Source organism: Miniopterus natalensis, chromosome 1 (genome assembly GCF_054644295.1).
Source record: "Miniopterus natalensis isolate mMinNat1 chromosome 1, mMinNat1.hap1, whole genome shotgun sequence".
NCBI classification, from domain to species: Eukaryota; Metazoa; Chordata; class Mammalia; order Chiroptera; family Miniopteridae; genus Miniopterus; species Miniopterus natalensis.
In genome coordinates, this window is record NC_142081.1 from 134,319,684 (window position 1) to 134,345,470 (window position 25,787).

General features: G+C 44.0%; 1 protein-coding gene across 1 annotated transcript; it reads right to left on the bottom strand.

The window, feature by feature from the left end:
• Nucleotides 1-214: 214 nt before the first annotated feature.
• GTPBP4 (GTP binding protein 4) lies at nt 215-23,108 on the bottom strand. Its single transcript, XM_016206954.2, has 17 exons — nt 23,003-23,108; nt 21,757-21,927; nt 18,720-18,823; nt 18,505-18,641; nt 17,074-17,174; nt 15,396-15,488; nt 14,523-14,714; nt 14,374-14,439; nt 12,043-12,132; nt 11,072-11,182; nt 9,226-9,303; nt 8,817-8,868; nt 8,192-8,292; nt 6,483-6,680; nt 4,871-4,936; nt 1,785-1,928; nt 215-862 (listed from the first exon to the last, which is right to left on the bottom strand). Exons 1-17 carry the CDS (start codon nt 23,048-23,050, stop codon nt 710-712), a joined length of 1,905 nt encoding a protein of 634 aa, XP_016062440.1. The 5' UTR covers nt 23,051-23,108; the 3' UTR covers nt 215-709.
• Nucleotides 23,109-25,787: the final 2,679 nt, after the last annotated feature.

Consider the following 25,787-nt stretch of genomic DNA (forward strand, 5'->3'; position numbering starts at 1 on the left):
CCTGGTGACGCTTGTTAGCCTTCAAGAATGTGAGACACTTGGGTCTGTGCTGCTCTGCTCCTCATGGCCACTGGCCAGGCAGACACCTTTCCATTGACTGGGAGGGGGAACTGGGCTATATCCTCACTTTTACCCCTCACTTTTCATTTGGCAAAACTGACAGTAATTGTAACTAAACCCACCCGCCCAAAAAACCCAACAAGTTAATCAAAACTACTTTCTTTTAGAAGTTTATTTTGGATAAAATAGTTGAAGACAGATTACAATGGTACACTGTACAGAAAGACTAGAAAATAATTTAGTGCTGGCAGTCTTCTGCCCACCATCACAAGTGGAGAGGTTTTCTCAGCAAGAAAGGAATGTTCTCATGCAGGGAACCAAACCAAAGTTCCCTCTTGTTGAAGAGAATAAGACTGTTCTCCACCAAAAATGAGTCACACCAAGAAATCTTCCCAGTTCTGCAAATCTGATGCAATCAAAAGTCCATTAAATGCAGAAACCAGTCCACTCAAAATATTTGCAACATTCGGCAGTGATAAACATTTCTCACACTTGTATCATTAAGGGTTAACCATAGTTTTGAGGAAAGCAGCAGGTGCTTTGGTTAGGTCATTGTTTCCAGATCACAACTCCAATTTTGTGAAACCATACCATATCAAACCAAGAAACAAAGGACAGTCTAGCCAAACTGCTTCAGGCGAGAAGGACACTATCTCCTGTCCTTCTTACCAGCTTTCCTCTTCCCAGAGAGTAAGTGCTTGGGCTTCATATCAAACACATGCCTGTCTGCCTCCCCTTTCTTCCCCAAACGATTCATCTTCTTCTGAGCATTCTTCATCATAGTCTTGGCTTTCTTCACCATCTACACAGGAAGAGAAAACATAAAACACATTAGCTACTTACTGGAAACATGTTAAGAGTCTGTCTTTAAGATCTAGGTGTGCTCTGTGTTGAGAAACACAGATAAGTCTCACTCACTGCTATTCTGGACCCACTGTAGTATCTGCAGGAACTCAACCAACACCTGCATGTGAAGGCAGGAGGAAAATTATATCCAGACAAGTTCTGTCTCTATAAGGATCAGATTTATTTAGTGTGGAAGATTAGGTAAACTTATTCTAACTCCCTCTTGGACAAACAAAGAAACTCAGATTCAGACCCATGACACTGCACTACTCACATTTGACTAACAAGTGGCAATATTCATATTAAAATGCAGATATCTCGATGGAGATGGCATGGTGGAGTGGAAAAATCAGGCTTCCATGAAGTAGACTGCTTGCCCATTTACAGACTTTCTCCTTTACCTGAATTTTCAAAATGCTGAAACTAACAACTTATTTAATAAAAGAAAGTTTCAGCAACAGACAGTGCATATCCAAAGTGTCTCTCCCAAAAGACTGGCCAAAACAGGTTGGTTGATTCCCAGTATGGCTCACTATGGGTGAGGGCCCCAGGCCTCCATGGGCTCAGCAGGGATCATTTCCTAGCACACCCTTAAACAGCTGGGACCTAGGCTCAAACCTCCTGGTGTCATACAATTCCATGCTTCTGTTTACCACGAGAAAGGACACCATGAGGGAATTATGTTCCCAGGGCAAAGGTCCAGGGACACTCAACTGAACTGGCTCAAGTGTAGCTCTGGGGTTACAGCACACAGCTAACCCCCACCTGCAGTCCTTGCTCCAAATGACAGCTGAGGGGCACTGGGGGTTTGCCCTGAGCATTCAGGGAGCCAAAGGCAGAGGCTATCATGTTATTAACTGCACATGACAGAGACTAACCTTAACATCCCGAAGACCAGACACATCACGTGGAGTTCGAGAGCAACTGCGACTCCGGGAGATAGATGTGGGTGGAACAGAGTCTTCCCGCTTCCTTTTCCTAGTGACACTCCGAGACCTTCTGGCCTGGACTGCATAATGGGCCTGAAAAGCACAAAGAGCACACTTCAGGATCCCCAGCCTGGCTTTCAGGCTTAGTGATAAAGATGAAATCATTCTGACAAAGGGAGAGGGCACTCAGGAGCTTTTATCAAATAAAGTAAAAAAGATCTTGCCCTGAACAGTTTCACTCAGTGGTTAGAGTGTCAGCCTGTGGACTGAAGGGTCCTAGGTTCAATTCCAGCCAAGGGCAGTACCCCAGTTGCAGGTTCAATCCCTGACCCTGTGTAGGGGCATGTGCAGGAGGCAACCAGAAGATGTGTCTCTCTCACATCAATGTTTCTTTCTCTCTCTTTCTCCCTTTCCCCTCTCTCCCTTCCACTTTCTGAAAAGCAATGGAAAAAAATATATATATCCTCAGGTGAGGATTAAAAAAAAAACACCCAGCCAGTGTGGCTCCACAGTTGAGCATCAACCTATGATCCAGAAGATCAAGGTTTGAGTCCCCATCAGGACACATGCCTGGGTTGCAGGCTTGATCCCCAGTAGGCGCCGTGCAGGAGGCAGACAATCAAAGGGCTCTCTTTCATCATTGATGTTTCTATCTCTCTCTCTCCCTCTCCTTTCCTCTCTCTGAAATCAATAAAGATATATTTTTAAAATATATATATATATGTTTTTATTGATTTCAGAGAGAGGAAGGGAGAGGGAAAGAGAGATAGAAACATCAATGATGAGAGAGCCATCGATCGAGTCCACAATCTGGGCATGTGCCCTGACCGGGAATCGAACCCCGATCGCCTGGATCCCAGGTCGACGCTCAACCGCTGAGCCACACCCGGCCAGGCAATAAAAACATATTTAAAAAAAAAATGGTTTAAAGAAAAAATAGCCATATAGTTGATTTGGCTCAGTGGTTAGAGCATCAGCCTGAGGACTGAGGGTCTCCGGTTCAATTCCGGTCAAGGGTATGTACTTCCGTTTCAGGCTCCATCCCTAGGAGGCAACCAATCGATGTGTCTCTCTCACATCAACGTTTCTCTCTCTCTCCCTTCAACTCTCTCTGAAAAGCAATGGAAAAAATCGTCTCTGGTGAGGATTAAGTTAATTAATTCATTAAACAACTGACTCTTAAAGAGTATCTTTATAGTACACATAGTTATTTTCACATTAGTTATTGGTTGAATATTCTTTTTTACTTAACACAGCTGCTTTATGTTACAAAGCTAATTTTACTCCATTTATAAAAATTTACTTAGATCTGCCCATTCAGCAATGTTTTTCCTAACCCAGACCATTAGCTCAGTATCACAATTTGAATTTCAAACAGTTTTCTCTTCTTTGCTCCTCCATTTTGGGTTATGTGTCTGAACACTCTGAGGACCATCACAAAGCTTTTAGCCTTGAGGTTCAGCAAAGACATGCAGATAGCCACTGACAGGTTCTTCTGTAGCCCCCTACAAGAATCTGTGTCAGCCCTGCTCCCACTGGTGGTTGGTCCAAGGCTCACCCTCCCACCACTTGTCTGAAACTAAGGATAACCCAGCTCCCTTGAAAGGCACACAGGCTTAAAGTAAGCCCAGCATTTAATAGCCCCCCAAAGTAAGAAGCTACGCATGCACATTAAACTAAGACTCCACCTGAGCAGAGTGCTCTCACTCAATGCTGATGAAAACTCCAATCAGCCGAACCTTTCTGGAAAGAACTTCAACAAATGCTACCCTTTGATTCCACTATTCCACCTCTGGGGATCTGTTTTGAGAAAATAATCCAGAATATGGAAAAGTTCTTTTATACAAAGATATATATGCTCTGGCATAACTCACCAAGCCAAAAACATTGGAATTCTAACAGGTACCTGAAATGCCCTCGAATCGTAAGCTTCCAGAGAAACAGCTTCAAAGGATTTGCAGTCTACGTTCCTCTCGGGATGAAAGACTCAACAGCACCTCATGTTTGTATGATAACTAAACTTAAGCTAATCAAAGCAGCATGTGAAGACTTTAGTCACCAAAATCAAAGTTTAAGTAGAAAAACTGTAGGCCAGATGACATTACATTGTTCTGTTCTAACATTTCCAATTTGTATTATTTGCTGATACAAATCCATCTGTTCTTATTGTGTATTTTTTACACACCAACTGACATTCTTTGTGGCAACAGCGAATGAATTTTTAAACTGCAAGCCATCCAAAACACCTACAACGAAGACACTAATTTCCCTAAAGTGAAAAGTGCACGCAGCACAATGAAAAGTAGGTGCAGTGTGTGGCATGTGGGTATAAACAGATTTCAAAGAAAGAAACAGAAAGATGAGAGTCTTCTGCATAAACACTGATTAAACAGTGTCTACCACATGGCAGCCTAGTTCATCGCTGTGTGCTGTGACCACAAGTGATTTTATTTTCTTCTTTCTAGTTTTTGAACTTTCCAAAGTTTGCATTAGCTGGGAACAAAAGATAACGCATGTACAAATATAATAAAACATTCATAAAAAGCAAAGCAAAAACAGCAACAAAAACACACAAAAAAAGTAAAATAAAATTTGCTGAGGCCACCTCACACACCTGACATTAACTAAACAGGACATCAGAGTAACATCCAGGAAAACTGTCCACCTGCCCATAGGGATAAGGTCTAACTGGGGATGACAGCGCTGGCAAGGTCTTCCTCAATTCTTCTCAAATGGCAACAGCAAGAACTGAGTCTGGCTACACCATCCTGCACCAACAGCATGGCCCTGTGAGCCAAATGCCCAACCTGTTTCCTGAGAGGGAAACAAACAACAGAGGGACTAATGCAGTCTTTCCTCAACTAGCCACTTCCAACCAAAATCTCAGGCCAGTGAAGCTCCTCAACAGGAAGACTGGAGGTTCTAATTTCTTTTTTAATGAACTCTGTGATCCTACAGGGTTCTCAGCCCTTGGTTTTCTATGACAAAGCTGGATTCAACTACTAAAGTATCTGAGACCATCTCTGCACACTCACATTGTCATTATCGTCCATGTCAACACCAAGACTGCGCATCTCATTCTCCAAGACTTTCCGCTGAACCTGAAAAGGAGGAGAAGGATATCTGTTTTAAACAAAATCAATCTGATGAAATGTTTAAAAAAAATTCAAGAGAAAATATGCCTTTTATAATGATCCGTGATATACATCTTTTACAAATTATATCTTTTACTTGGGCTCATGCTGATGTTTGTGGACCGCTCATTAAACCCCATGAAAACTAACATTTCCTGGGCACTTGCCACAAGTAGGACAGTGTACACTTCATCCCTGGATTCTGCAGAACTCCCCAGGCAATTCTCTGTGCTGATGAGGTCACTAGGCAGAGGCCATGAGACATGTACCCCAGGCCAGCATCCCTGCAGGTCCACCAAGCACCACTAGGGGATACAGTGATGTCTGTGTCTGCAAAGAACCACTCACTTGCTGTCACATGAAAACAGTGCTGAGTGCACAAATACCCATGAGGTGTGTGGACTGTCATCATTTTCCTTCCTGTCACGCTATACTTTAACTGCCCTGCACACTGTCCTCTTTCTTTGGGGAGCTGCCCCCCACCCATTTTGGTCATGCCCTGTGATATGGGGATAACCACAGGATTTAACTTCACCTGACACCTTGACGAGAACATGAGTAGAGAAAGATGCCTATACAGAGACAGAGCTGAGAGCTGGAAAGAACTCTGACCTTACTGACCCACTGGAGCCTAAACTGTGGTTCTCCTGTCCCAACAGGTCACAGGAGCCAATAAATCACTTCAGATTTATGTTAGATTGGGTTAGGTTTCTATAAATTGCAAAAGAAGAGTCCCACCTGGCCGGCGTGGCTCAGTGGTTGAGTGTTGACTCATGAACCAGGAGGTCACTTTTGATTCCTGGTTAGGGCAAATGTCCGGGTTGTTGGCTCAACCCCAGTAGGGGGAGTGCAGGAGGCAGCCGATCAATGACTCTCTCTCATCATTGATGTTCCTATCTTTCTCTCCCTCTCTTTCTATGAAATCAATAAATACATATTAAAAAAAACCAAAGTCCTGAATAATAAAATAATTAAAGAACAAGAACATGTTAATTCATGGCTTGCTTTACAGCTCCAAATAATAAATTATGATGTAATGAACTTTGAAAATTACAAAGAAAAGGCATAATAATCAGAATATAAAAGATCAAGACTCAACCAATCTTAAAGGTCAATACTTACCAGCCAAAAAAAAGCAAGTACAGCCCAGGCCAGTGTTGCTCAGTGTTAAGAGTGTTGGCCTGTGCACTGAAGGGTCATGGGTTTGATTCCTGGTCAAAGGCACGTACCTGGGTTGCAGGTTTGTTTCCTGCCCCTGGTCAGCGCACATGCAGGAGGCAAATGGTCAATGTGTGTCTCTCTCAACCCCCTCTCTCTATTCTCCCTCCCTCCTTTCCACTTCTCTGAAAAGCAATGGAAAAAATATCCTCAGGTGAGGATTAAAAAAAAAAAAAAAGGCAACTACAACGTTAAGGCTACACACAGGTGGAAATGTTTTATCTAGCAATGACTACACAAGAATCCAGTATACAAAGAAATAGGTCATAGGTCCTTGAAGAGACACAAAACTTGCCTTCTTAGCAGTTCGTGGCATTCTGGGACCCTGTGTGTTCTTCTCTTTGGACTGCAGAATCTTCAACTTCCTTTTTTCCCTGATTTCTTTTGCCAGCTGTCGGATTTCCACCATTTCTTCATCTTCACTTTCTGATTCACTGTCATACTCCCCAGCAGCAGTTCTTAGCTCTTCTTCTTTTTCCAACTCTTCCAATTTCTTTAAAAAGAGTCATAAAGAAAATCTCAATGAAAATCTCAAATAAGTGTAGGAAACTTTGTATGGGAACTGTTGCCCTAAGCCTTTCAGTATGCAGTGGACACCAGGATTGTCTCATATGGGCCTCATCCACATGCCAGAGCTGAGCTCCCAGCAAATATTCTGGGAAGAAAATAAAGACTGCATGAATGTTGAGCTGACAGCATATTAACAGCTTGCTGCCAGGTCTTTTTCTTCTTTAAAAATAATGAGTACACACACCAAAGTTAAAAATGTGCACACAGACAGTACCTCCCTGAGTTCCCTTACTCTAAGCAGACACATGGACCTACATTCTTGAAGAACTTAAATCATCAGTCTGCGCTGATCCTGTACTACAGTGTCCCATTTATCCATCCTAATGCCATCCCCAAATACAACCTCACTGGCTGCACAGTTAAAATTAACACCCTGCCAGGCATTCAGCAGTCAGATGTGCCTACATCACTATTTATGTGACAGCGTGGGGGAGGGAGCTGGGAAGGGCATGGACAGGCCAATCGCACCCAGAATCCACACTGAGGACACAGGGCATTGCGCAGTCAGAGATAAAATCAAGAGGCAACAACTGAGTTAAGGAGAGCGACATGACTTCTCCCTGGTGGGAATGTGGACACCAGGATGAGAAGGGGAAGAGATGGGAAAAGCAGAAGACTAGTTAAAGCCAAGGGAGCAAGGATAAGTAACAGACAACAGAGAACAGAACCACTTCAAAAGTGGAAAAACAGTGTGTGAAGGAGGCTTATGCTAGGGTTTGTTCCCTTGATACCTAGAGACTGAAAATATAAATTAAGGGCACCATTTGGGAACTGAGGAGAACTAGGGAAATGTAAATGGCAAACATTTATAAAGCTTTATTTTTCAAAAAGCTTGACTGAGGAAAAAGAGGATACCAACTAAATGAGGACACAGGACTTTTGCCTTTAAAGATCAGAGAAACTTGTCAGCACTGTGCTCAGAAAAAGCAAACAGTGAGGGGACTGAAACAGGAGGGAGACACCAGTGGTGGAGCAAACTCTGGAGAAGACAAGAAGGAACCAAGTCTGAGAACCAGCAGCCCTGCACTGAGGTAGCTGCTGACAAGGAGCACTTGTGGAACAACAGCGCTCACACCCAGGGCTCCAGGTTCTTCATAAAGAAGGCCTCTTGCTGAGAGGGGCCGAGGGAAGTAGAACAGGAGTCTGAGAAGGGAAAAGGCTTCTGCAGAAAGAGGATGAACGGCGCTGCCAATGGGCAGAGTGCTAGTGTCTCCAGGACACTTGGCAGGAGCAGGCGGACAGTGACTGGGGATGGGGAGGGTCATGGGTGTAGAAGGAACAATGCCAACAGGTGCAGGTGAGCCCAAAGCTGTGCTTGAGTCACAGAACAGAGTACTGACCATGACACCATGAGACCAGCTAAAAGTTGTGCTTGTACCTTGTGGTCGTATTAAAAAGGAATAAAAACCATGTAATTTAACAAGTGACACAAACCTGCATGATGTCAGGATCAATGTAATCAGCTACATTGTGGCCTTGCCAGATCTCAGGTATCTTATCATACTTTTCAGATGAATTCATTATGTCCCAGTACTCTAAAGTTAAAAGAAAAAAGAGACATTTATAGCAGTTTTTAATATCTTCAACTACCATGTGCCCAAAAAGAGTTATAACTTATGCAAGTTAAGCCTCTCTGTAAAGACAACAGAGCGTTTGTATTCGACACTATGTAAGCAAGCCACGTGCTTATGAAAGATTCACCCCCAAACATTTCCCGTCTATCAGTACCTCAGGATGAAGTGACCACAGAAGGAAAACAAAAAGAAAACAAGTGAGATATATCCAAAGGAAAAAGGCATGAATAACAGATTACTGACAGTGTCAATCTGGCTCCACATTCACCTGCTATGAAAGGTACAAAAATAATCTCTCATCCTGAAATGACAGAAAACTACCAAAAAGGAAGAAATCTCAGAGCCCTTCCAGCCTGCAACCTCTCTAGTTAAGAAATTAAATTAACAAAGCTCAGGAGGACCGGTGCTCATTAAAGCCCTTTCACACTTTTCTGAAACACTTCACATGTAACTGGCATTTTAAAATAACTAGTGCAGGCCCTTACTTTGAAGATCCAAAATATAATCATCTCCCAGTTCCAGTTCAATATCTCGTTCCTGCAATTTAAAAAAAAAACACACAACAGGGTTATGATCAGCTCTACTTGACCCTTCAGGTCCAGAAATGCTGAGCCCCTCGTTCCTGTGAAATAACCTCCTCTCCAACCTAAAGAAGAATCCTTTCCATCCCTGGCACTCAGCTCCTATTTCCAGTAGGAGGGCTGTTGTGACCATCTGGAGGGACACATACATAAGGGTACAACCTGTGTTGGGTTTCACAGCTGTGTTCTCATACAGCATCAAGTGTGGACACTGGTGCTGTCAGCGTATTCATGCTCCAAGTCCCCATCCCTCACTGCAAAGCCTTTCTGCCCACCTTCACAGGTAAACCCAGTGAGGCTAACAGTGACCTACCCTCTTCCTCTGAGGCTCCCCAATCTCCATTCTCTTCCTGCGTGCCACCACTCCTTCTGGGATGAAAGGGGGCCTCTCCTGAGAAGATATTATGGGAAATGTTTATGTAGGACGCCTTATTGAATGGGAAAGAAACACAGAAATGAAAAACTAAGAGTAAATTCTCCACCTGCAGAATATATATAAAACCACACCCAGGCCAATTAAAAACCAACAGATGATTGAGGGGGAGAGGGGAGGGTGTAGGGCCAGTTTGGGCAAGTTAGCCAAGACTCCACGAGCCAATTCTAAAGTTCATTTAGAAAAAATAAACATCAAGATTAATAATTATCGCCCGGCCGGGCGTGGCTCAGCGGTTGAGCATCGACCTAGGATCCAGGTGATCGAGGTTCGATTCCGGGTCAGGGCACATGCCCGGGTTGCAGGCTGCAGCCGATCAATGACTCTCTCATCATTGATGTTTCTATCTCTCTCTCTCCTTCCCCTTTCCTCTCTCTGAAATCAATAAAGATATATATATTAAAAAAAAAAATTAACAATTATGAACAAAGGAAGCAATACAGGAGAAATAAAGCAGATCATGAACAGGGGAATTTAGATATAAACCTGAGATAAATGACTAGCTAGCTGAAAAGTAGAGCTAGTTAGCTACCTCCACCTGCTTCCTAACAACAAAATAAATTCAAAACTAAGTGAAGACTTTTATTCAAAACAGGTAAAATTACAAGTAATTAAACCATCAAAGTACAGAGTAAGAACAATTTTGGAATTGCTGGTAGGCGTTCATACGCATGACACCAAACCCAGCAACCTCAGAGAAAATATTAATATATGCCAATAGCTTAAAAATGTGCATTTTCTCCAAGGTTAAAAAGAAATCCTCCAACTAAAAGGCAAATGAGAAAACGAAAAAAAAATGTTTTATAGTACAAAACCCTTTTAAAGTATATGACTGTCCAACCATTACGCTGTAACATCGGAAGCTAATACAATACTGAATGTTAACTGTAATTTAAAAAATATATACAAGAGTCTGATTACCTTAACATAAAAACAAATCAATGAATAACATATAAATGATATGAAGAACTGAAAAGGCCAAGAAACCCATAAAAAATGCTCACCTGCACTAATTATTAAAGAAATACATCACAACAGAACCATTTTCTTAAAAACTGAAGTAAAACTGGTAGACAAGATTACATGTATCTCAGGTGTACACGGTCATAATTGATACTTGTACACAAGACATAGTACTCATCACTGTCCACCTAATTAGCAGCCATATCGTTCTTTAACCAGTTGTAATCTGCTAGACTGACAGATGTCAACACCAAAGACGCAGGGAATCATCAGCGCAGTATACACTCGTAAGGCATTTTGGATGATGACATTTTTAATGCCACACCTTAAAATTTCCTCTACTGGTAGATTTGCAAATTTTTAAAAATAGAACTATATATAAAGGTGTGACTCAAGCACTATCTACAAAGGCAATTAAATGAAAAATTTAAAAGAACATAAAATTTGTGTTTAAAAAAATTTTTTTTAAATATGCTTATATACCAAAAATATTTATGGAAAGATAAACAAGACAGAGTTAATAGTAACTGCCTTGGTGGAGTAAGAAATAGGTTTTAACTTGGCACCTCACACTCTTTTTGCCTTTTTTGATATACGTGGCATGAGTTTTAGTCTGAGTAAGAAGCTCAAGCCCACTCATGCCACCAATGCATGCAAGTATGTGTATCTGGATCTGCAGCCCTGGACAAAGGCACTCAGCATGTCCACTGTGTCAGTAACACCATAATCCCACCCCAAAGGGTCTCTGGAAGGGCAACCTTACCTTATCATCTCTTTTATTTGGCATAGCCAAATGCAATCTGTTCAGCACCTCATTCACTTTATTTCCTTTCATTTTGGTTTCAACTCGATGAGCCAAGAGCCTGTCACAAGCCTAAGAAAGTGTGAAAACAAGGCACAGAGTCACAAAGCATCCTGCTGCAGCCTCCAGGAAGGAACCAGCAACCAGAGACTATGTACCAAAGGTTTGGAACCAGCTAAGCACTTCTGCTCAGTAGTGACATCTGTTGGCTAAGTCCCCAGGACCACAGCAAGGTCCAGTACCTCCTCTGGGGCAGACTCTACTCTCCAGGATGGAGGCTGCCTTTCTCCCTTTCCAGGCTAGGCCCAATCTGAGGCAGAACCAGGAGGCAGTTCCACCACACAGTTGGCTCCAAGTGTCCCCACGGCCCTTTCTGAGCCTCTCTTCCACTGCCAGTGACCCCGTGCTAACCAGTCAGCTCCCTATCGTTATCCACGTCTCACCTCAGGTCTTAACTAGAGCAACTGTGCCTGAATAAAATCAACAGTATCAGAGTTGCTCTTTTTATTTCAGGTAAAAATAACAAAATGAGAACATTAGAATCATGTGGAATCTAACAGGAAGTGACTCCTTAAGCTGTTCCCACTTTCACTATTTTTTTTCCTTCTACTTCTGAATAGACGCCATGAAAGCACTTTTCAGTCCAACTTGCATGGAAACACTGGCAGGTTCAGAGAAACAGCAGGCAGTGGACAAAGTTAAAATTACCTAAGCTGAAAGAATAAGTACAGTACTTCAACAAAGCCCCACTTTCACCAGGCAGGTGGAACTAGGGCTTCAGTGAGGGTACCTGCATTCATGCCTCCTGCCGAAGCCACTACAGTACTCAGTGTTAAAACACCTGGAAAGAAAACTTTCCCCACAACTGACTTTGCTAAAACAAGAGAAAGAAGGGTAAAGGGCTCAACCCTTGCATACGAGGAAGCACTGACCTCTGTTTTCACTTTGATAACCCCTTCCTCTGTCAGGGTGCTGGTCTCTACCACTGGAAATCCTTCAGCCTGCAAATCTATAAATATTTTCTGGGAATATAAAGGAAAAATGAGAGATGTGTTATTTCCAGGTCCCTGTGAACAAATCTTACCGTTCCTCAAATGTGTTATAAATGCCGCTTAGTATATACAACATCTGTGGTTTAACTCTTTTGAAGGACATCTCCCCAAAACAGTTACTTATTTTTCCCTATATTGGTCTGTGATCAAGAAAATATAAATTGCTAGGAGGATCAAACCAGACTACAGCAAGCAAACCAGATGCTTTCTGGACTATTCTGTGAGATCTTACCTTCCAAAAAGAAACTTAGCAAGATCAAGATACAGATTTTTTAAAAGAATGTTTTCAAAGCTTTTTTTTTTTTAAATCCTGACCTAAGGATATGTTTATTGATTCTAAAGAGGGAGGCGGGAGACGGGAGACGGGAGAGGGAAACATCAATCAGTTGTCTCCTGTATGCACCCCAACCAGGGTACAACCTAGCTATGTACCCTGGCTGGGAATCAAACCCGCAACGGGACAATGCACCAAACAACGACCTCCACAGCCCAAGAGAATTCCTTAGAAAACAACACAAAAATGTTTACAGATCTAGCTCTTCATAAATCACTAAGGCTGTAAGAGAAGAGACCTCATCTGTGCTTCCCTCCACCATACACTCCATTCAGATGCGGGGGACTGATCCCATGATCATTAGCTTCCCGTGAACAAGACTGGCTTCCCTACTGGAAGGAGCAGTGGTCGGAGGAATACAGGTGTCAGAGAGCCAGTCTCACTACTGGCTAGTGTGTGACCACTGGATCTGCCTGGGCACATGGAAACAGCATTCATCACACGGTAAGCTACACTATAGCTGGTGAAGTGAGAGCACTGATGAATACAAGCTACAAGGCAGTGTAATGGAGACAGTAGCACTGCAATAGTGTCTGTTGTCACTTCTCAATTTCACTAACAATTTCTCCCTGACAACATCACTGGTAAAAACCCAGTGGTGTCACTGTTACTCCAGAGGTGACCTCGCCCGTCAGGGCTGCTAGGTGGTGAGGCTGAACTCAAGCCTGTGTAACATCAGAACCTGAGCATCTGGTACAACCAGAGCATTTGCCCAGGTACCCATGAACAAATCTTACTGTTCCTCAAATGGGTTATAAATGCTGCTTAACACCTGAAGTTCACTCCCAACCTTCCTAGTGTCCCCGACTTCCCCTTCTTCTCCACCCTTCAATGCTTTTAGACTGAAAAACTAAGATTAGTCAATAGGTATTTGGGTCCTTTCAAAGACAATTCCCTGATGGCAGTGTTTATATAATCAGTAATCTACACCGCAATTCCCTGAGGAAACCATCACCGCTGTTTGAAAAACCCTAATTCTCACCAAGCATTAAATGTCCACATAACACAAGAGGGGCACTGGGAAGAGAGCAGCATGCCCCTTCCTCAGGACCTTCTAGTCAGACCTGCTCAATGGAGCATGCTCCAGGAGATGTGGACCGATGTAGTCATCATTCTATTGCAATGGATCCCAAACCTCGAGTGTGCACCCTTCACCAGGGAGCTGTTCAAGCCCAGGCTGCTGTGCGCTCCCCCCATTTCTGATACTGGAGGCCTTGCATTCAGAACAGAACACATTACCACAGGAAAGCAGCATCAGCTGCTGGTCGTGGCCACAACCTGAGAACCACTGCCTAGTGCAAAGCTTCTCATAGCGTCCATCTGTCCTAAAAGATGCTACTAAGCAGGGCAGCAGGGTCGAATCAATTTGACAAACCTCACATTCCATGTCTTGGAAAACTTCAGCAGACACTACAGATTATAATTCGAGAGTTTCGGATGCTCATTTTCCTTTGCCCACTCAGTTTCCAAACTCACTTCAACACAGACTCTGTGCAACAGACATGTAGGAAACACTATGAAACTCCTGCTACCTAGAAACTTATTCTGCAAAGTGCTGTTCCTGTGCACCTGGCTGCTGGCCCAAGCTGTTCCTTTAAGGCCCTGGTCTAAGACAATAGTCCCTTCCTATGTAAACACATCTTCCAGAGGTTAAATACATGCATGGATGTTTCCACAGCCTTTAACAGAGCAGCCATTAGGAAATTTCAGGTTTAATTTGCCACTAAGAGGTTTGTATAACATCATGTTGACTGAACCACTGAGGATACTATCTCAAAATCAAAAACCAGGCTAGCATTGCTACAATTCTAAACTCTGGCTGACTGAGATGAGATTCTGAATTGGTAAAAAATATTGAAAACATTAGGTTGACTTACCTGGTCATCTTCTGGAAGCTCAGCTATTCTCCTCACATCACACTTGTTTGCTACAACTATAAGAGGCTAGAGCAAGAAGAAAAATAACAAGGTGATTACCACCTTCATACTGCAGAACATAAATGTGGTCTGCTGGTCATCACACTCACCTTGTTGATGAAGAGAGGTCTGATGTTCTGGAAGAGCTCCAGCTGCGCCTGCAGCCCGTGCCCACACTGCTCAGACAAGTCCATCACGTAGAGCACTGCGGCGCGCAGGTGGGCCAGGGCTGTGATGGCCTGCATTTCAATTGTGTTCCGATCCTCCAATGGGTGGTCCAAAATCCCTGGGGTATCTACAACCTAACAATAAGGCTTGTCACTCCAAAGCACACCTGCTCATAAACTTGCTTTCCAGCACATCCTGGAGGTCACGCACACACCCAAACTAGCCCTGACAAAACGAGCTAATAAAAACGTACATCTCCCAGCTAACTGTGATAAAACAAAGCAGTAAGGAGGGACCTGCAGAGCTCATTAAAGAACTAGCAATGACTTTGAGAGAATGCCTTTGCTCATGAGCAACATCATGAAACAGAACTGGACTATTGGCAAACGCCCATGTGCAAGGAACTACCTCATCATCCTTGATGAAGTTAAATTCAGCTGTGGAAAGAGACTTTTTTATGCTTTTAAATAGTAAGTGCTATTCCTAATAACAGGGTCAGAAACAGTGACAAGGACACTTTCCTCAGCAGCACCATTGTTGTTAACATAATGCAGAACCTTCCTGGTAGCTGGCTGCTCCCCTGAACCCTATCACAGGAGTGAGACCTGCCCTTACGCAACTCCAAAGCTCAGAGGAGTTCTCTTTCATAAAGTTGCTCCTGGGAACCTCAAGAGTCTACTTCCCATCTCCTCAGTCTCCCCACCTCTGACAAAGTGGGACTAAAATACAGACACTCTAGTTAGTGCCAAAAGAATCAAAACCACACTCCATTAATAAAGCCACCAAGATATCTGTTCCGTTTAAAGAGCTCTCACCTGCCAGCGCAGATACTTATAATCCATGTGCCCAACAAACAGAGACTTGGTGGTAAATGCATAAGGCTGGACATCCACATCTGCTCTTGTCACCTGAAACCAAACAATCACAGAGTTCTACACTTTATTTCCTCTCAAACAGCATAAAAGTAGCCCAGACATCTTATCAAAACTGTTATGGTAGGAGAAAAAACAAATAAGGGAGACTTCCATGGTTAACTGCAGAGGACAGGAGCTACTGCACTTTGACACATGATGAGCTCCACTTTCTCATCAGCTGCCCACAGGAGAGAGGAGCCTGAATCAGGGATTAGGGAGACAAGGCAGGCCCGGTAGGAGGAGGGCACACACCAGCTTCTCCTACACCATCCTGGCCCAGGCATGTCCAGCACAACTTTCTTTGATGATGACAACATTCTACATCTGCACTGTCCATACGGGGCCTCTTAGCCACACGCTGCCCGTAAACTCTTGAAATGGGGTCAGTGTGACTGAGAAACTAAATTTTTTTACTGTTTAAATTTTTAAGTCTTTTTATTTTTTTTTAAAAAAACCGATCTCAGAGAGGAAAGGGGAGAGAAGAGATAGAAACATCGATGTGAGAAAAATCAATCAGCCTCCCCCAGCACATGCCCCAACTGGGGAGTGAACCCACAACCTGGTATGTGCCCTGACCAGAACTGAACCTGCCACCTTTCGGTGTACAGGACAACACTCTAACCAACTGAGCCACACTGGCCAGGGCTATTATTTTTCATTCATTAAGTGGCCCTGTCTCTGCCCCACAGCACTGGCTAATGAGTGTTGGAGACATAGCTGGGACACCGCAGAGCTTCGGCTTGTCACCATGTCAGCACAACCTGTGGACAAAATAAAAACCTACATATATGCTTACAGGCAAAAGTGTTCTTGGTAGCAGAGAGCAACATGAATGTAACAATTGTTTATTGGCATCTGAGCTGTTCCTGCTTGTGAAATGACATTTTAATTGCTGTTCTGCTCTGCTCAGGTCCCTCAAAGTCAGGTAAATTATCCTGAAGCACCAAGTTGCTTACATAAATAGTGCCCATGAGTCCCAATTAATAAATTCAAATAAAGAATGACTCAGCACTTCCCACTACATGGAGCAAATAATTTATGTGAAAGCTAACATAACCACCAAGGTTACAGTACTCAAGAAACACCTTCGAAGACTGGGAAGTCCCATTCAGCAAGTGCAACCTGCCACAGTGAACGGCAGGTGTACAGGCACCCTATTCCCAGAATATGCCAAGACAACATGTCCTGGGAGAGGCTCCCATGTGTTAAAAATGTACTTAACCGTCTCAAATCTTAGAAATTTGTAGGAAACACATAAAAATCAAAAAATGGTTTCTGGCCCAGCTGGCATGGCTCAGTGGTCAAATGTCGACCCATGAACCAGGAGGTCATGGTTCGATTCCCAGTCAGGGCACATGCCCGGGTTTCGGGCTTGATTCCCAGGGTGGGGTCTATAATACCAATATAAACTTAGGATCAGACAAACTCAATCCTCCCTTTGAGGACACAATGTTTTAACCCAGGGCAGTACCGACTAAAGGACCAACTGGCCAGCCACCCTCCATCCCATGCAGTCAAAACATGGCAGCCCTTTGGCCTTAGGTCCTTGGTCACCCAAGTACTTATGAGACAGACCAACCTTATTGATGAAGCTGGACTTGCCAACATTGGGGTACCCACACAGAAGTAGAGTCCTCGTGTTTGGGTCAATAGTTGGCAGACGGGACAGGTGCTGACGCACTGTGAGAAGTTAAATTAAACGAATATGCTTAACTTCACAAGAAATACTAAAAAACTCAAAGTTTAAGATCTGTTTCACTTATACTCCAGGCCTGTGGTTATATTAAAACTCATTCCAACATTTATACTGTAAGTGAAGAAAATACAAATGAATGAAAAAAGGATCATCTGCAGAGGTGCCATGGTATAAAGGATAGTATTTCCCAAATCTGGCTGCACCAAGAATCCTATTCCTAGGCTGTACCAGCTTGGTATTCCTATCCAACAGGTCCAAGATGAGGCCAAAAACACATGTCTAAGTGCCCAGGCGAATCTTATTAACTGAGACAACATTTGAAAAGTGCTTTTGAAGCAAGCACACGACCCATCATTTCCTGGCTAAACAGAGGGCTGCTTCCATGTAATGACTACTGCACAGGGGCCTCATCTGCAGTGCACACGGCACCAGTGACACCACCAGGCGACCCTGAAGGTCAGATTGTCAGAAACACTGTCAAAGCAGCCAAGTATTGCAATCTTATTCCAAATTATTTGCTAGATGAGGGAGGAGGGGGAACAAAACCACCTGAGTTAAGAACATCTGTAGTGAAAATTATACACATGTAAAAAGGCAAAGAATTATTTCAGTAAAAACCCTACCATGTTAAATCAGATGTTGTGCTAGAAATGAAACAATTGGGGCCCTAGCTGGTTAGAGCGTCAGCCTGCAGACTGAAAGGTCCCTCCAGGGTTCAATTCTGGCCAAGAGCACATACCTTGGCTGCAGGCTCGATCCCTGGCCTGAGGTCGGGGCACGTGCAGGAGGCAAGCAATTGATGTGTCTTTCTCACATCAATGTTTCTTTCTCTCTCTCTCCATGCTCTAAAAGCAATGGAAAAAATATCCTTGGGTGAGGATTAAAGAAAAAAAGAAAGAAATGAGACTATTAGGTAACAAAAGTAGTAGCAGCTTGATGCTATCACATTACAAAGAGAAGAATTTTAAAAAATTAAAAAGTAAACAATAGGTAAAACTATGAGTTACTTTATTTTTCTATATATCCTTTGGTATTTTCCTGTGATTTATAATGTACATGTCTTACCTACTAAATATGAGAAACATAAGTTTTCTTAATTGTGCTATTAATTTCTAAGTAGTGTAAATGCTAGCTGCTTTTTCAATAGTAACCAGCCCGTCAAAACTTCTTATAGGATAGGCTAGGAAAAATAATTTTACCCTGTCATCTCTAAAATAAAACAAAAACAAACATTACAAAAATAAGTTTTCAACAAGGATTAAGTACCTTAATAGAACACATTCAAGACCATTTTTGCTTATGAATGACAAGTACCTTGTTCCAAATACTCCAAACTCTGTTTCTGTCTTTTGATAATAGTGCACATTCGTCCCAGGGCAGCACGCTTCAGCTGCTTGCAGCGGTAGAGAGAGTCTCCGTATTTCATAAGCCGCACGTAATCTTTAGCAACACTTAAAGAAACAAAAAGAAACACATAAGATTTTTCACTTTTGACAATTTAAAGATAATATATTAGGAAAATATCTTACTTGTCCACTAAATTTTTGGCAATATTTATTTGTCCTAGAGCCAACTTGTAATGATCCTTGTCATAGAGAATGTTCATCAAATCAGCATAAAATGGATGGATATCCTGTAACAAGAAAAGCAAAGCAAAACTTTGGTACAAGTTTCTCATCCCTATGTGTAAATAATACTTGAAGAATAATTTCCAAGGGAAATACGTCACACCTTTCCCTCTCTTCCCAAGCCCCCAGCATCTCTCCCCAGGTCTCCCACCTGGCCAACTGTCTGTCTGGTTCTCTGAGAGAACAGGAGTCATACATAGGGAAGTAAGCCCAGTGGTCACCTCTGCCCATTCACAGACCTTCATCCCTGCTCCTATGGGAGAACTGTTCTTGGACCCAACCAAGGCCTGGTCCATCTGTGCACTTGACCCCACCCCCTCACAACTCAAGAACTGAGCTCCAGTCTTCCCACTCCACCTGGCCATTTCTATCACCTTGCAAACACGTTATTCCCCAACCTCAAACCCTTATTTTCCTTTGTTCCCCTTCTTGGCAAATGCCACGAAGAGAGATACTGTGTCCTTTCTTTCCCCCCTTCCCACAACCCAAATTAGTCAGGACTGTCTCTACCAGGCAGTTGAAACAGCTCATCATCACCAGTGACCTCCAACCATCCCTTTATCTCACTTTTCCTGCCCTTCCTGATGCATTTATTCACCTGGCCTCCAGGACCTTCTCTCTCACTGGTACCTCCTCTCCAACTCCCTTGGTGGCTCAAGCTGCCACCCTAATGCTAACCACTAACGCTCCCCGAAGCACTTTTCTCATACTCATTTCCTAGGTGACCTCTCATATGTTTTCACATATCTATATTTTCACAAGTCCCATCTATCCATCTCCAGGCCAGACCTCTCATGAGCTTCAGACTGCTTGGCAATTCTGAACGTCTTACCCACATCTCACGATTAACAAGTAAAAACTGTTCTCCACCTCCTCAAGCCCGTGCCCTTCCCCATCTCAGTGAACAGCAACTCCACTGGACCAAGGTACCACAGCCCACACCTATTCTATGAGCAAATTCATTAGCTCTTCCTTTGAAGGATACTCTAAAGCCAACCACTTCTCTACTCCTTCACTACGCCCACAGACCTGTCATCCTCTAAGACGTAAGCCAGAACTTGGCCAGTCCAAGGTTCAGCTCCAAAGGCTTCCCTCCTTAACAGAATTCAAGTCCTACACAAGTCACCTTGCCCCACCATTACCTCTCTGACCCACTTCTCAGTTCTCTCCTCCATCTCCTGGATCTACCTGTTCTGGAGGACACCACACTCTGAACTTCAGGCCTTGGCACTTGCTTTCGACAGAGAGCCACAAAGCTCACCACCTCACGAAGGAAAGGTCTCTGCTACAAACTCCCTACTGGGGCACTCCCTACTCTCTTTATTTATCTGACCCACCATGTATTTTCATGTTTACTGTCTTTCCCCCCAACTAGACAAGGATAGGGACTTCTTTTATTACTGCTGTATTCCTAGTGCCTAGAACAGTACCTGAGACAGCAATCATTCAATGAATGGTAACTCACTCTAACCCTCTACTCTGAAACTGTTCTCAGATAACTGACTCTAGTTAAAGCACGCACGCGCGCGCACACACACACACACACACACAAATACAATGTTCATAAACTTGAACCTCTAACATATTAAAAAAACAATTTCATGGATGAAAAAGATAAAGCTTCTTATTAAAAACCACAGATCTCTGATACTAATTAGACCAAAGTATTTTGTTTGCTCAAACCAGGTATTTCCTAACATCAAGTTAGTTTAGAATAATCTCATTTTTATGTTTTCATTTTTTTCTTTTGAAAGCACTTTTATTGAAGCTGGAGACAGTGAAACAAGGAAGGACTTAGGGCAAAAGGAGCAACAGGAGAGAGTCTAGGCGGGGCTGCTTTGGCTCACTGAGAAATCAGAGAAAAAGGGGCCTTGGAGACAGTTTAGGGGATTAGCCCGGATGAGCTGCCACTGCCCATTGCTCCCCAGCTGCAAGTCCCATGGGGTCCCTTCAAGGTTAGGGGATACGTGCCTGTGGGGGAAGAAGAGTGGGAAAGGAATGGCACAGGCATGCTACCAAGAGTATGATTTTTTTTTTTTTGCCCAGGTACCTTCCATAGAACCCTCCCTTTCTCAAGGAGTAATTTACTCATTCAACAAGCATCTATCAAGTACGTGTGTCAAGTCCTAGAGAGACAGATAAAATAAGTGCCACTCCTCTAGCAGAAACTTCTAAATTTTATTTTAAACATTTCTGTATTTTTTACAACAAGCCATCATTATCTTTTTAAACACAAAAGAAATTCTTGTCACATAAACCAACCTATTCTCTCTGCCCTAACCTACCTGCAAAGACTATTTCAGGGCAGTGGCAAATTAACACTCTCACATCCTTCACCACCTGAAATAACCCTGCCATCACATGCTCCTACACAGGGACTTCATAAGCAGTGTTGCTCTAGCTTCCTACAACTAAATAACTGGGCAAACTGCACTATGCAGCAGAGTGAAGAGCTCACCTTTTTTGGCTTAATGGAGAAGTCCCCCACCTGATTTCTTACAACCAGTGAAAAAATCAGTCAGAGCTGAACTGACCATCACTGGCTGATGAACCAACAAGACCACAAACAGTGGCAGACTTCCGGTCACTGACCCCAACTTGAGGCCAGAAAAAGGAGCCTTGGAAACAGGTAGGAGAGGAAACCAGACAAGCTGGTAAACTGCTAGAATCCTGGGCTTCCAGAGATCTTGGGTTGGCCTTTGCAAACGTAGAGGTTATAAAACCTCAAGAGATAGCTCCAGGCCCTTCTAGATGGGGTTTTGTTGGCAGAACCTGTGTTCTGTTCCCAACTTTACCACTAACTCACTGAGTAAACTTATACAGCTCAATTATTTTGTTTCCTTTATTACTTGTCAGATGAATAGATCAAACTGATTAAACAGCTATTATATAAAAGTTAACATTTATATAGGCATCTGCAGCCCCCAGAGTCACTTACGTCTAATTTGGGGAAATCCGTTAGAATCTGTGAGAGCCTATCATGGTAATTCTGTTGAGTAAATTTGACTTTCCTCATGTAAAAATGTCTAATGCGATGAATTTGGTAATGTTTATGAATAACCGTTGGAGTCTTTCGTTGAGTCTTTGATAATGTCAGGTCGATAAAGTCCTGCAATTAAATAAAATAAAGCAGAGTTATATCAAATACATCTACTTTTCATCCACTTTATTTGAAACCTTCTTAAAAGACTAATACCTAACAGTTTATTTTCTAAACCACAAACACTTTTTCTAACTAAATCTTTTCTATACAGCTTTATTCATCTTCACAGTTTCTGGCCTTTAAGAAATAATGGCTGAAATAAATTTTATCCCAAACTCTTTTAATTTCCAAACACCTAAAAATTTTTGAAACTTAAGTAGTCAGACAACTCAAGCATAAGTTAGATAAAATATTTTAAAAAGAGAAACAATCCTACAACTTCAATTTGTGTATCTTTGACTTTGAAAGTACATAAAATGATGGGAAAACAAAAATTCAGTTTATAATTTCCTAGGAAATGTCAAGTGTATCTATAGTAGGGATATAGATGTGAGGCTCCAGATCTCTACTTCCTCCTCTATCTACCACCTCGAGGGGCCAGTTCAAAAGTTACCTGATTGATGGTTTCCCGACTCTCCCCCTACTATCAGGAAAGGACCCCTCCTCTCTGTGGAGGACCCTCTCATCTGAGGACGGACCCTCTCATCTCTGGAGAGGACCCTAGTGTGTGAGGATGGGCCCTCTCATCTCTGGAGAGGACCCTAGTGTGTGAGGATGGGCCCTCTCATCTCTGGACAGGACCCTAATGTGTGAGGACGGGCCCTCTCGTCTCTGGACAGGACCCTAATGTGTGAGGGCGGGCCCTCTCATCTCTGGACAAGACCCTAATGTCTGAGGCTTTAAGGACCCCAACCTCGGGAGAGGATCCCTCCGCTCGGGAGAGGACCCAAACGTCTAAGGAAAAACCATTACCCTCTGGAAAAACACTCCAACCACTGAGGAAGAACGTCCCTCGTCTCTGGAGAGGGCTCTAACGCCTGAGGAAGGAACCCTTCCCTTTGCGGGGGACACTCTCCCCGGGGAGCACTAATTTCGAGGACATGGCCTTGGTAGCCGGGCCCGGCGGCGGAGCGCTGCAGGCCCAGGCCCTCCCGGCGTCCCGGCCGAGAGAGGAGAGAAGGGAAGGTCCCGGGACACTTACCTTGGCGGACGGCACCACCGTGATCTTCTTGAAGTTGTAGTGCGCCATACCTGCAGTCGGCCACGAGGAACGCAGGCCAACACGCGGACCTTCCAAGGAGGACGGGGGCGGGGAGGGGGCGGGACTTCCACCGGCGGCGCGTCACTTCCTGCGCTCCCTGCGTCTCCTTCCACAGCCTCCGCGTCAAACAGCGCCCCCTCCCGGCCGGAGGTCCCTGGCTGAGGAGTCGCAGACTCGAATGGGCTGGGGGTGCGCGGGGAACCCGGAGGACGACCGGGAGGGGGGCGGCGCGGCAATTCAGATCCTGTCGAGTAAAGGAGGGGCCCCGCCAGGCTGCCCTTGGAGGGTCTGTGCTGCTCGGGGGGGGGAGGGGGGGGCTCGAGGGTCTTGGGGGCCTCTGGGGACTCAGGGTGTCCAGGGATCTCGGGGGTCTCCGGGGACTCAGGGGTCCGGGGATTTGGGGTCCTGGAGGGTTCTGGTGGGCCTGCGGATCTGGGGGTCTCCGGGGTCTTGGGGACTCGCAGGACCTCCGCGCACCAGGATTCCCGGTATCTCGGGGGTCTCGGCGATGCGGGGGTCTCCCGGTGCCTCCAGGGTTCTTCGGGGACTCAGGGGTCCGGGGGTCTCCAGGGACTCGGGAGGGTTTCCGGGCACTTAGGGGTTTAGAGATCTCGGGGGTCTGGGCAGTCCGGGGGTCTCGGACGCCTGGGAGTCTCTGGGGATATCGGGGGTCTTGGGGACTCCGGGGGTCTCCGTGGACTCAGGGGGTCGGGGTCTTGGCGATCTGGGGAGTGATAGTTGTCGATACATAGGGGTCTCTTATACTGTTTTCTCTAGTATATGTTTGAAATCTTCCATAACAAAAATCTAAGAAAATAAAATTTAAAAGTAAAGCCCGGCCGGGCGTGGCTCAGCGGTTGAGCCTCGACCTGGGATCCAGGCGATCGGGGTTCGATTCCCGGTCAGGGCACAGGCCCGGGGGGCGGGCTCGATCAATGACCCTCTCATCATTGATGTTTTTTTCTCTCTCTCTCTCCCTCTCCTTTCCTGTCTCTGAAATCAATAAAGATATATTTTAAAAAAATAAAAGTATTAACTACATGTTCCAGTTCTTGAAGCCCTGGTCGATAGGATGAATCCACTATACGAACAAACAAGAAGAGAGCAAGAAAACAGATGTAAGGAAATTAAAATGTATATAGCAAACCCAGTGTTTATCTTAGCAAATGAATGAAAGGCATGGATCTAAAACAGCAGTACCCGAATTCCTTTAAAACATTACATTACACTTATGAGCAAAAGCATTAGCTACACACATGAAAGTGAAACTATGTCTTCTTTAAATACAGTGAGAAATCATCAGGGTAATTTTCCAGGGATTGCTAAAGAATATGATGAAATGCCACCAGTCAGTTCACATGCCTGGGCAGCTATTACGTACAAGGATTTATTTGTTACATATAAGGTGTTGAGTGGAACATAACGTAGCATAAAAGACATCTACGAGCTCAAGAATTTTAGCCCAGGAGACAAAATTGAACACAGAACAGTCTAAGTCAACACCGTTTACAATATAGTCCTAAGTGGTCGCTCCCATCCTCTTCAGAGATACAAGGGCTCCTGTCCCCCAAACTCCACAGCTCCACCTGCACCCACCTGTCTCCTACCTGATGCCTTTCTCCTCCTACCTGATGGCTTTCCCCTCCCTGATGTCTCTCTGTCTCCTCCTTGGTTACTTAATACCTTCACACACAGTGACCTTTCTCCTCCCTCCCACATGAACCAGACAGTGACGCTGTGGACTTCAGTACCTTGAGTCAAGTCCAGGCACCACAACACACTGCTCTTCCTAGGCCTCCAGTCCAAGTCCACTATGGGTGGCATGTCTGTGGTGGGATATCCTGAGAACCTGGCTGTTTTTTGTTACACTGCTTATGGGAAAACAAATGTTAAAGTACAAAATGCCAACTGACAAATTAACTTTTAAACCTGTATAACAAAATTCAGTGAGAACTGCCTGTGCATTGAAGGCCAAATTAGAAATAGAGACCAGTGGTTCTCAGACTCGGTATCATGACAGCACTGTCCTTGTGAGATTTGTTACAAGTAATTTGTCACTAATTGTAAAGTTCTCAAGTTTGCAATTATTTCCTTTTTGTTAATGAAAAATGCAAACTGAAGATTATCCTTGTAATGCCATTCATTGAGATTTCTTCTTGACTAGGAGAGGAAAGGTTCTGCTCCAAGGATTACTATAACCCACAGACTACTGAAAAATAGAATTTCTGCACACTCACAATTTTGAAGAGAAGTGCAGCACAGCAAAGGAGTGTTGACAACTACTGTGTACTGGGTAACCTTTTGAAGTTACAGGAAAGAAAGACTGGTGGGGTGGGTTGGGGTGGCGAGGTCACTATTGGAACCAGGAAGGTGTCTCCAAGAAGGTGAATTCAGTCTTTCCCTTCATGGGTATTATTTCAAACAGGGAGAGAGCAAGTCAGGTGAGGGGAGTGGCTTCTTCCAAAGAATGAACAGATGGCACCATGGTTCACTGAGGTTGGCTTGGTCTTGTTTTCTTGTCTGTGGGTTAATGGATAAGGCATTTGCCCCATGCAGGGCAGGTGACTAAAAGTTAAATGTTTTTTCAAGCACTGTATACAAAACGCATCAAAAGCGGGTTCATTGCTGTGGCCTCAACAATATTCACACTCCCTGAGCACCAGCTGTGTCCTCTTACAGAATCCTCACGAAGGCTTGGGGTGGGTCCCTGACCTGGGGATGGAGG